At 36.5% G+C, this 13,367-nt stretch overlaps 1 protein-coding gene across 2 annotated transcripts in view; it reads right to left on the bottom strand.

Annotated features, from left to right (window-relative positions):
* The window catches only part of LOC129780282 (neural cell adhesion molecule 1-like), an 876,690-nt gene that overhangs the window by 18,388 nt on the left and 844,935 nt on the right, over nt 1-13,367 (bottom strand). For both annotated transcript variants that reach the window (XM_055788354.1, XM_055788355.1), the window contains 2 exons: nt 10,188-10,390; nt 9,789-9,988 (listed from right to left, as the gene is read on the bottom strand). In XM_055788354.1, the coding sequence (XP_055644329.1) occupies nt 9,789-9,988; nt 10,188-10,390 (403 nt within the window). The remainder of the gene's footprint in view (nt 1-9,788; nt 9,989-10,187; nt 10,391-13,367) is intronic.

The following is a 13,367-nucleotide window of genomic DNA, read 5'->3' as shown; positions in this document are numbered from 1 at the left end:
GGGGGTGAGCGGGAATTTTAATGTCTTTTAAGAAGAAACTGGAGTACTTTCTTTTTTCCGTCCTCTCCGGGCGTTAGGTGTGAAAGAGGATACGGCCTGGCGAAAACATTGTACCCCTCGACATAACGAACAGCTGTCGGTGAATATTGGAATTGTCTACTCGGCACATCCTTGATGATTGTGTCGCGACACCTATATTGAATTAAATTTCGGGATCTGTCGCTTCTGTTGCTCACTTGGAGGCCCACTAGAGACAATGCCATGCCATCAAAATAAGTGCGGCTACGAAATAAGGGTGTAATTGGGCTGTTTTGCATAAATGTTCGTTTCGTTGGAAATGAAATAATTTCCGCTTAGTGTTTCATTAAACATCAATCACAGTTGATGACTTTGATATTTATAGAAAGAGTGTCTACACATTTCTCGAATGTATTCATCGCCAGTTTGAGTCTGAATCTACAAATAGTTTATCAAACACCCATGAACATCATTAAAGCCTCGAATCGTAGTAAAACAAAATCGGGTTCTGTTTCTAATCCGACGTAATTTGAAATAGAACACCGTTAAGGAACAGTAATTGTATACTCGTCATGTTTTTTTTCCAGTAGTACCGCTCACCCACTTCTCCATTTTCCACTCAATCTAATTTTCGTTTCGGCACCAGTTTCGCCAATGCCTGTGTGCCATTTATTTTATCCACGCGGCTTTGCGGGGGTGGTGGTGGGTGGTGTTTGAGCGAATCATGAAAAAAAAACGGGATTTGCTCATAACAGCTTCGCTAGTGCACTAATGAACGCTAATTGGCGCCAGTGGGTGGGAAGAGGGAAAAACAACAGGACTCAGGAGAGAGTGAAAAAATAACAACAATGCACAGCAGCGTGTTAAACACGAGAAATTGGTTTCATTATTCGCGATTTCTTTCGATTCGAGTATCAAATGGGACCGGCAGCGGCTGCTTCTCAGCTGCACTCCTCCGAGTGATACACATAACGGCAGGCAGGAAATGCTAAGCCAGCGGCCAGCAGTGTGGATTTGTTTTCCATTACACGCTTTATTTAAACGCTAATCACTCTGGGAAATAATGAATGATTTCTTACAAAACGGGTAACTAATGAGTAGCTCCTGAGGGTAATTGCAACGGTTTAAGTGCTGGCTACTCTTGCAAACATCTCTAATGAGGAAATAAACTAATATAAGGAAATGATATTGTTGTAAGCCAATCTATCTATCTATATATATAAAAATGGAGTGATGTCTGTCTGTCTGTCTGATTCTTATAGACTCGGAAACTACTGAACCGATCGACATGAAAATTGGTATGTAGGGGTTTTTTGGGCCGGGGAAGGTTTTCGTGATATTTTGAGACCCCTCCCCCCTCTCTAAGGGGGGGCTGCCATACAAATGAAACACAAATTTCTGCATTACTCGAAAATTAACCAAGCAAACGAAACCAAAGTTGGCATGTGAAAGTTTTAGGGTGCAATAAATGTTTCTATGATGGTTAGACAGTCCTTCCCCCTCTCTAAGGGGGGGCTACCATACAAATGAAACACAAATTTCTGCATTACTCGAGAATTAATCAAGCAAATGAAACCAAATTTGGCATGTGGAGGTTTTAGGATGCAATAAATGTTTCTATGGTGATAAGATACTCCTTCCCCCTCTCTTAGAGGGGGCTGCCGTACAAATGAAACACAAATTTTTGCATTACCCGAGAATTAATCAAGCAAATTAAACCAAATTAGGCATATGGAAACTTTAGGGTGCAATGAATGTTTCTATGGTGGTTAGATACCCCTCCCCCCTCTCTTAGGGGTGGCTGCCATACAAATAAAACACAAATTTCTGCATTACTCGAGAATTAATCAAGTAAATGAAACCAAATTAGGCATATGGAGGTTTCAGGGTGCAACAAATTATTCTATGGTGGTTAGATACTCCACCCCCCTCTCTAAGGGGGGGCTGCCATACAAATGAAACACAAATTTCTGTATTACTCGAGAATTAATCAAGCAAATAAAACCAAATTTAGCATGTAACGTAACGAAGAAACATGTTTTTTGCAAGCGGTTGAAATATCTTGAACGAGAATTGTGTCTGAAAATAATCTGATATTATAATGTCGAGTTTTGCTAGAAGTACTAGGAATGTTACAGTAAAAGGTAATTTTAAAGGGTAGATTAGAGGATCAATCAATGAATAGTTCTGCGATTGGGCGGGACGAAGTTTGCCGGGTTAGCTAGTAATTTATAAAAAAAATTCACGAAATGCATAATCAATAACTTTTCAAAAATGTGATTTACACGTATTTCAAAAAGTATTCACAATGGCAGTTTTTTAACAATGTTAATCAACATGATACGAAAGAAATGACAATCTTCTGTGCACTAAACTTGATTTGAATAGAGTGCGAAGTGGATATTTTAAGTGATTTTCGAAATACTGTAACTTGGTGCAATCAACGCATGGAGATGAGACGCATATCATTTTAAAGCTTGAACTTTCAAGTTGGAATAATCTAAGAACACATTTTTATCTTAGTGTGAGTAGATGTAGTGGACGAAAATATCGGGAAGAAATAAAAAATCGATTTTTTCCTGTGTTTTCAAAGTTTTCGTGAACTAACACAATAACTTTGAAAAAACAAGATAGAAATAATTTTTTTTCAATTGTAACTAATTCTAACTAAAACAAAACAGTGTTCGTAGAATATTCCAAAAATTGAAGTTGTTGTTGTCTCAAAAGCTTTAAAATGATGTACACCCCATCTTCATGCGTTGATTTTTCACGAAGCGAGAGCATTTTAAAAATCACTTAAAAATTCTGACCTCGCACTCTGTGTTTCTATTTTTTTTTGTAGAGTATATACTTAATATCAAACTAGAAGAAAATACAAGCGATGCCAAAATGCCATTTATCAAGTTAAACCGAAGATGGTTAATAAAACTAGATCTAGGAAGTGAAAATTGCCCCCAAACCAAATAACCAGCACTACATTGAGAGAAATAATTAGTGAATATAACGATTATGGTAAATGCTACCAATCTATGGTCATTTTCTACCGTACTAATAAACATATATGTCAAACAGATGATTCGTAAGCCCATTATCAGCTACATTTTACCGCTCGTATTAGAATTATATCCTTAGTATAAGTCCGTATTGCCTCATGGCAACCATAAAAATGACTAATACGCGCTTTTCTCACTAGTCTTCAGATATCAAGTTTACTAATGTTATTGAGTAAAATATATTAACCTCTGATAGGGACGTGGAATTGTTGACAACATGTACAAAAAAATTGTATATTCTACTAATGTTTGCATTACCAAATGTATTTGGCGGTTTTCTACTGAGGATTTTTCTAAGTGTATGAAAAATTTCGTATAGGGTATCGAATAATAAATTTCAAATGATAAATTTTCGGATCCCTATATGGTTCACCATAGGATCTATGTAGAGAAACGTACTTTTTCGTTTCCTCACGCCATTCTCTATAATTTCGTGATGAAAACTTCAAAAAAGTACTGCACGTGCATCTGACTATTGTTTATCAAAAAATATCGCCAAATATATTTTGTGAGTTTTTTTTGATTTTTTTTTATTTCGGGATCCAGTACTACTCCAGTTTGTATTTGTATACAATTTGTATGTTCCTATATCTTTTTTCGGATATGTGTGATTTTACTCGAAACAATAGATACTCCTGTGAAATTGTCATATGCAGTTCTATAAACACTATCAGCATAAAGGCGACAAAAATCGGATTACATCGGGCCTTATTCCCGAATACACTACGCGTGAAAACAATGTGGAGTGAGTACAACCTCATTCCGGATTGCACGCCACTGTAAACATTTGGTAGAATTCATTATGAATACACCGAGTTCATCCATCGATTATTTGTGTAAACAGAGCCATTCCTTGTGCTCATCATAATCACTGATCATACACTCTGCCAAAAAGTTGGTATATATGACGAGTTTTTTGGTAAATATTATCAATGATTAGTAATTTTTGAATCTATTTGAATCTATTTTTCAAGTGCATTTAGCTTTAAAAAAATCTTGTAGCTTTTTTTCCCCATGCTGTCTGTTTTTTTCATACGCGGTCAAACGTTTCGCATATAAAAAAAGGAAGCGTTTTCATCACTCGAGCTTTGTTTATTAACTTTTTGTGACCGGAATAGAATTGAAATAAAGGTTGTAATTTGGGTAATTCGTATTTTTTAGAAAGGAAAAAGTTCAAATAATACAATTCTAGTGTTCATAATAATAAAAACCTAACATTTATCGAGAAGTAAAATTGAATTACAATTAGGTTTAGATAAATTTTGATGTCAATAATACCGAGACGGCGCCAGTGGTTGTATGGTTAGCGTAACAGCCTCACAATCCGATCGGCCTGGGTTCAATCCCAGCTGGCGTCGTTGGGATTTTCTGAGGCGAAAAATCTCTGGTTACGTCTTCCTTCGGAGCGGAAGTAAAAGAAGTTGGCCCGGCTCATGAGTTGTTGAGTCTGATAGGTAGGAACAGGTGGAGTCGCCTCCCTGATGTCGGTGATTGGCACTAAAGTGGCGGAAATAGGCCGACGAAAAATAAGCGAAGATAAAAAAAAAAAATAATACCGAGATTTCTGAAAATACCAAAACTAATTTCTGAAAATCTACCAAAATGTCAGTTGTGCTTTCATGATTTCAAACGCTCGCATTAATTGGTGAAAAAATGTAGCTCATTCACTTAATTTAATTAGATTATTTTTGCCTTTCATAACAATACTTTCTCTATGTGGTTTATTTTAAGAAAATGAACTTTTTCCCCTACTGATTATTGGCATTTCGATTGGATTCTTCTTGACAACCAATTTGATTCTATTCGCATGACCCAGATTCGTACATATTACGCGATAACAATGGTAAACAAATGTCAAATCGGCCAGTATTACCCAGTATAAGCAGTCGGTTCAACGTTGGTTCAACATATACCCTAAACATGTTATGTTAACCCAACCTTTATGCATATATTGTTATGAATTTATTGAGCTTGTGTATGCATCTTTATTCAATTATTGAACTACCTAAACTATTATTGAACTATCTAAACTATAGACATCTGGTCCTGCGTCGATTGGGTCTGTTCCACGGCTACAAATTAGGAAAAAATACACAATCATTACTACAAATAGCTACGCCAGACTACACAATTCTCACTATTATCCTCTCCCAGGACCAGCGTGTAATTACTTGTCAGCCGAACACATTCGGAAAATATCACGAAGCTGACGAAACCCAGGCGGCATTAAGTAAGGCCAGCTCTATGCCCCGTTGCAACATTGACTTGACAGCGTCAGTGGATACGGAACCTCCGTCGTGACGAATCCGGAAAATATCCAATTGATCGAACCACCGATCATAATTGTCTGCAAAGCGTTTATGAAGTTGTCGTTGACCAAATCCAACAGCATAAAGGTAGATCTAGGACTCAACAGGGTTCGTTTTTGTGTCTCGAAGTACCATGATTCCTTATTATTGAAGCAATGTCTTCGCATTCTCCCGCAACAGACGAAGACATTGCTATCCAATATGTATCAATATTAATTAAAGAACTTAAATTGAATTGATTTTCAAGAATATTACTTACCTGTCCCGAATCTGGGTTAATTCAACCTTCTTCTGTGAAGAAATCAATATCGGAAAGTAGTTCCGTTCAACTCAATTATCAACTCGGTAATTAGACTAATAATGTTATATTTACATGTTCTTCGCGGTTGCCAGTAATGACAATTGTAAAAGTTACTAATACCGCGAAGTAAAATGAATCAATCGTTGGTAGGGATGTGTATTGCATCTGACATTCATTTTACAAACGATTGGTAATATTTACAGAAAATCTGTACATTCTACTAGTGTTTGCATTAGAAAAGATTTGGAAGCTTTTTTTAGTAATCCATTTTCTGGGTGTATCGACACAACTTGAGGATAAACAAAACAAAATACAACTGACGTTTCTCTTAGAAACGACATTGGAAATGAACACAGGGTCATTTTGGTATCCATTCCACTTTCTACACGAAGTTCATTTTTACACTTTACGTAACGGGAATGAGTACAACAAAGTGAAGTGAGATGTACGCGTAGTGGGACCGTAAGTGTACGTGGATACGGTAATAAGGCCCATCGGAATTTAAAGATGAAATTTTTAAATCGAAAAATACGAAAAATTAAACAAAAAATAGATCAGACGTCGATATATTTAATCTTATAATCTCAAATATTAAATTAACAGATTTCTGCGTTTCTAAAAACAAAACAAAAAATGTACCTTTTTTTGCTCTAATAATTCTGAAAACGTACACATATATCAAAAAATGTGTTCGAATACGTTTTAATATAAAATTAAAGTTGTACTGTGTCCCAAATTCGATTTTTTTTTTTGGAATTGAAATTGGAAGCAATAATGTAACAAACTATGATTTGGAGGGACCACACCTGCAACTGCTGTGGATCAATTATTGTTTGTTGACTTACTAAACACTCAAACATGGCACTGCGTTCAAACGAATTTTCCACACTGTATTGGTACGGTATTGACTTAAAAATGGAGATATGAGTTTTTTTCAAAATTATGAAATTTCAATACTTGCGAAATCATTACAATTTAATAAAAGTAATATAACAAATGGAATATGAAATAAAAATAGGTTTTGAGAGAGGAAATTCGTTTGAATGCATTTTAGTTTTTGATAATGAATATGATGATTTAGTAAACATTTTAAGGAAAAACGATATTTTGTTATCTTTCCGAATCTTGCGTTCTGGCCAGTTCAAGTCTTTGGTATCTCACTACGAAAACCACTGCATATTTCTCTTACTGACATGGATGGTTGCATTGCCTTGCTGAAAAGTGAAGTTTTCAGGCATAAAATTTTCGGTAAATGGTACCAGAATGTTTTTCATTAATTCCACGTACTTTTCTGAGTTCATCCTGGTTGAAATTGTAGCAAGAGGGGTTTTCCATGATGTGAAAAACACTCCCAATCATGAGTGTTTCGACTCAGCTTGACTTTTGGTTCCTTCCTCAAATCATGCCAGTAGTGTGCACAACAATCAGGGTCATCTAGATCCATCTATATGTGTTGGAGTAAGATTCGGTTTCTTGGCCTTTTTAGTGTACTTGAGGTAACCGGATCCCCGCTATATCTGTGCAATGCGCTTGATGGTAATCGAGAGTCCAAGTTCCATCTTCTAGCTTCGCTCACCTCTTTTCTATATTTCTCACGGTCGGCCTATGTCCTCGAGACGCTTTCGACCGTTTTGAAACTAGTAAAATGGACAGCACGAAGCGAACATGCGAAGTTGTCTATTGAATGAAGGACTGTCTTTGGTGATAATGTGGAATACAGAAAAATGTAAGGAATTGTTTTTCACATACATTATTTCGAAGATTCAACTTTCAAGTTTGAAATATTCTACGAACACATTTTTATCTTTGTATGTGTAGTGGACAAAAAAATCGGCAAAAATAAAAAAATGGTTTTTTTTTGTTTTTCAAACTTTTTGTAGACTATTACAATTTTTGCTAACTAAGTCAATAGCAAATCCAATTAACCTTATCAAGCATCCCTAGAATGTTTGATAAGGGTCATTTAATTCCTATAACGTTCCTGTGGGTCCTTTCTATACAAAGATATTTTTATTTGAATGAAAAACTACCCCATACTTTTTGTTGATGAACAATTCAACAAATAATGATCGCACTGCAAACTGAAAGATAGGTTTTAAAACTCAAAACTCCTGTACAAGGTTATTTTCTTGGTTCGACAAAAAACAATTTGTTTTTTTGCATCGATTTTAAAAAAGTGCCAAAAGTGTGTTTTTGTAGCGCGTTAGAAAATCTTCTGTAATTTTGCAAATATGGCTTTAATTTTCTGTCGAGCGTATGTATATTTATTTTTTCCTGAGTTACCCTTAGAGTCCGTCATTCAGAACAAGGGTGATCTGGAAAAATGACTTTTTCATAAACGTATTCATTTTTGAAAAAAATTAAAACTGTAAACCGCTTGACCAATTCACGATATGTTGAGTGTAAATAAACGATATATAGAAAAAGTCCTAGAGTCTTCAGCTTTTTATATTTTTTCAGGAAGTTCAAACGGGTTTTTAAACGTTTGTTCATTTAAAAAAGAACATGCGTGACCATTGATTCAATATTGGGAGGTTCATTATGGGGACGCAGGTTTTTTTTGAAAAAAACCAAAAAATATATATTAAAAAAAATCGTGGCACTTCAATTTCATAATCATATAAAAAAGTCTGAACTTTCCAAAAAAAAAAAACTGGAGTCTAGTTGGGTTGGACACCTCAACAAGCGCTAAAAACAAAAAATTTCAATGGTTTCGCCTAAAAGTGTACTAAAATATTTTCTCTGAAAAGTGTATCAAAATACGATTCATTCAAGAAATAGGTCAAGCGATTCAAAAGTTAAAAATTTTCAAAAATGAGCTTATTGATAAAAAGACGATTTTCCATTTTTTGACTGAGCTGAAACGGTGATCCAAATGATCAGTTCATTAGAATAAATTGAACGGATCAGAGCCGCTCATCCGCTGGTGATTTACTGATTTGCACACTGTGTACTATACTTACTTCATCTGTGTCAACAGTCCTGAACTATGCCGGTAAGATATGTGTTGCCTAAGTTAGACATTTATTACATGTCCCAAAGCTATATTTTCCTTGAGGGAATGGGTCCTTATGCTGAATCAGGTGAATACGGCGGAACACAGGACACAGACGCGATATGAACCCGGCAGAAACGAATGGGTCGATTCCGGCAGATTCTGGTTATCAGATGCTTAAAAATTTTGAGATAATATTCTTCAGTAACCGTTTGACCAGGTGGTACAAACTCATTAGTTGACACTCTTGGATACTCAAGAACTCCATTGATACACTGTGTATGTCACTTCACTAACATCGAATTTGAGGAAAAAACATTTTAATTTTTTATAGTTACGATCTTTGAATTCGATAATAGCGATCTATTCCAATTGCTGACTGCAGAAAACATCCCAGCGCGCGGGGAACTCTCACTAGGTAGGAAATAAAAACACATGTGCTGGTTTTGTTCTTCGCAAACATCGGCCCATTTTCTTGAATTCAAAGTTCATCCTGTTTGCTTCCAGCTTTATCGGATTACCTGGAGGATACGCATCACGTGCGCACCGGGTGTGTGTGTGTGTGTGTGTATGTGTGTATGTGCGTATGTGCGCTATGTTTAGTATGCTGATAGCAGTGTTTGTTTTGAACCTCATAAGAATAGGCTAATTATATTTAGATTATCTAATGAAGGCGTTGTACGTGAACGAGAAGGTGGAGAAAATCTGTTATTTCTTTGTGTTGCTTAGGAACGTGGTGGTTTTGATCCAACCAGTTCTTTGTGTGTTAGGTATGGTTAGGATGGAGATATCCGTTCCCAGGATATTGCTGTATGGAAAGTTTATCATACATTAAATTTGAATACTGTTGTGGGATGAAGTTCAAGGTTAGACACATTAAATCGTGCGCAATTTTCAACCAATGATTATACACGCAAAATGGCACAACAAGGATCTGTTGCTAGGCTCGTGTTTTCGTTCATAAATATTTTCCAGAAAAACACCAACCGATCCGAGAATACAATACAATAATAAGGAACGGCACACAACAACGGAAAAATGCAGATAGTGATTATTCGTCCAGGCCTCTATTTCCAAGCCATAAGATAAGATGGTGGGTGGAAGAGACTCACCTTGCCAGAGGAATCCTGTTTGGAGCCGTGCTGTTTCGTGTTACTAACTAAGTCGCTACTGACGTTCGTAATGGTGGTGGAGGTGGTTGTCGCTTTGATGTAGTAAAATCGCACGAAGATAACGAAACACAATACCAGCAGCGTGAACAGAATGCCAAACAGAATCGGGGATAGGCTCTCCAGCGGGTTGCTTGTTAGGACTGTAATTGGAGAGGTTGGATAAAGGCCACGCGAAGGAATAAATATAACATTGATTTATCATTAAAAATGTTTTCGCTCAAAAACAATGACATTTGAGACGGAAAGTATTTTCAGATATCTCATTTCACAAAGTCCGCAAATTTATCGCGTGGAAATGTTTATTTAACGAATCTTTAAACACAGCCACAGGAAGCTTACCGGCGCGGTTTTCTGTGGTGGTACTCTCGAATAAAAAATCTTTTACGACCACCCCCTGGCTTCTCCCCTTCTGATTGATGGCATAGATGACAGCCTTGAATGCGTTATTGTCTCCGAAATCGTCATAGAGGTTGTTGTAGTGCATGAGTGCTTCCAGTGGTTCTATCACAAAGTAAGGGTCATCGGGATTCGTGATGTTATACCTGCAGTAAAAAAGGAGAGAGAGCAGGGAATGTTAATTATCCTTGGAAGGCAAAATAAACATGGAGCAGCACGAGTGACTTCGATTGTAGTTTATTGAATTTCCACCAGAAACAGGAATGTGCCACAGTGTACGGCGGTATGCGAACGGAATCAATGAAAACCACATTCACAAAATTGTGGGAACGAACAATGCTGTTAAATATCCCGGAATAGTTGAGTTTTATTTTACAACAAATCATTTGTTCGGTACTGACTGTTGATTAATGAGGAATGAATCCTGCAGTGCGAGCAGAAACCTCAACTTTGTTTCACGGAACTTATACAGACTGTAGCCAATGCAGAGTAATACGAAAAATTGTGCTTCAACTTAAGCATTGTTGGTTCAGTTATTAACCCCGTTTGTCTGTTCTCGGCCACCACAGCAAGGAATCATTTTAAATACTTCATTCAACGATGTAATAGTTTAATTTTTTTCTAAGCGAATTGAAATGTCTAGTGAACTTTTCCACTAATGTATACGAATTTTCTATGTAACGAAACTCGGAAGAAACAAAATATTATCAGCGTGGAAAGATAAGAGAATCTCTTTCAAGGAATATTAATCCCGACCGCAAAGGGTTAATAATCGGAGTCAAAAAATGTTGTAGTTGAAGTTTTCGTCACGTAGCGTATTGTCTAATCGACTAATAAAACATCGCCACGTCTGCAAGTAGTTTAATACTTTATCGACTATACCAATCTTTTATTTAATGGGATGGTCACACAATAGCACCGTTGTACTTTGGGGGACGTAACCCCATAGCGGATTCAAGAATAATTTATTATCAGGATTAAAACTAAAATTTTTATCCTTTTTTAAATATTTCTTCCTTTCTCATTCGGAATTATTTATCATTCGGGTAAACTTTCTACCCAAATCCAAAGGCATTTGAGTGACCTTTATTCTCGCAAATGCTCTAGAATCTAGCTGGGTTATAATTCTTTTATCTCCTTCCAACGCATTACAGGAGAACTTCGATATAACGTACCCTCGATAAAGCATACTCTCGATATAACGTCACTCAATATAATGTACACATTTTCAATGTGTAAAAAAAGATTTTCGAAATAGGTACTGCGATTTTCATGTCAATCTCACAGGTTCAACAAGGGTTATATGATGGCCAGGGTATATGTTACCAAATTTTGATTAGAGCATTAGAAACCCTGTAAAAGCAATCTACCTGTTTATTGTGCATTCAAGAATAAGCTGATAATAGTCTGATGTATGAAACCATAACCCATAAGTAGGACTTCCACATGGAATTTTCATGTTTCATGCTATGCAATATGGCTTGAACAATTGTGCTGAAGAATAAAGGCGCAAGCGGTCATTCTATCGATTTACCCTTAAGGTTTGATTTAGTTAGAATCCGAAATTCCAGTTCTTTTTATATCAGCGATCGCAGTAGGAGTATCTCAAATATTTTGACAGCAAATTGTTTGGAAAACCTGTATCTTTCGACGGTGAAAATTTCACGTCAATCCGCTTCGTTTAGAAAAAGTTGTGTAGGATGGATGCCGAGAGGAAACATTTTCGCATTAAAAATCAAGCGTGGTAAGGTACATAAAACACGAAATCGCTGAAGGTGGCAAAATCGACAGTGTATGAGGTACTGGAATGTTTTCGTGGAGGTGTAAGTTGTTCTGATGCGTCAGAGAACGCGTCTTAGGGTAACATATGATCGGAAGCCAAGGTGTGACCAAGGTTTTCGTCACAAACAAGACAATAAAGGGTGTGTCACATCAAATTGCATCACGAAAAAAACGCTGTAGAAATTCACCCAGTAGACCGATCCTTTTGAAAATTTTAGACAGTAAAATAAAATCTATTAAACAACTTTTGGCATTTTCTTTTTATTCATACTTCGAGCCCAAGCCCGTATGCTCGCACCTTCCTCTTTACCCCGTCCATAAGGTTCTGTACAAAATCAGGTTGTAGTTTTTTTTGAACAGAAATCCATTTTCTCTTGAAGTCCGTCTCCGATTTGACAACTTTTGGGTTCTTCCGGAGGGCCTGCTTCATAATCGCCCAATATTTCTCTATTGGGCGAAGCTCCGGCGCGTATAGGGAAGAGTGCCTTCAGAAACGTCCGGTATTTTGGCCAAATTTGTTTTGGCCAAATTTGGTAAGCTTCCACTACAGTCGAGGTGTGCTTTAGTTGTACCCCGCGACAATGGGATCAATTACATTGAAAAAGTCCTCAGCACTTCCAATTGCCCCCAATTCTGCCCAATCAAAAAAAAAAAAGCAATTGCGGAATTGGTGCCAAAGTAACTCGGGATGCTGCAGACGTGAAATAAATGGCCGTTGAGGTTGACCAACAGAGAGTTCAAACTTTGATGGAGCGCATCCGAAAAAGTAAGAAAATTCATCAAAACTGTTAAGGGATAATTTTTACAATGTTTTATTATTTCTGAAAGAACAATAAATTATCTATATTCGAATATAAAAACATTTTTTTACTTTCAACCAATCCCGAGGTACAACTGATTTTAGGATTCAAAATGAATCAAGCTTTAATCAACAGTATGAAGGAAAAGATCGATTGGAATTGGTTTTCTTGAGTTTTCTTCCGAAATAGCTTTTAATTCGCACATTCTCGACCGATAGCAAACGATGACTCTCGAATTTGAATTAGTGAATGAATGAAACGCTTTTTGAGTTCAATTGAAATTCACACATTTGATCAATAGCATGGTTATTTGTACATTGTTGATCTATTTCGGCTTCTAACATAGCAACGAAATAAGATTGGAAAAAAATCGTTCTCCATTCGGCGGCAGCAATGATCCCGTTCGATAGTGAATTTGTTATTGAATATGTGGAGTTGTTTGTGATCTCAAAATTGGTGAGTAAATGCAAGTATAGATTTAATATACAAGAAATGTAATATATCTTCAATGTTGCATAAAATCCACTTTGTTCATCAATAT

This window comes from Toxorhynchites rutilus, chromosome 3 (assembly GCF_029784135.1).
Source record: "Toxorhynchites rutilus septentrionalis strain SRP chromosome 3, ASM2978413v1, whole genome shotgun sequence".
Lineage (NCBI taxonomy): Eukaryota > Metazoa > Arthropoda > Insecta > Diptera > Culicidae > Toxorhynchites > Toxorhynchites rutilus.
This window is presented reverse-complemented; position numbering and strand designations above follow the sequence as displayed.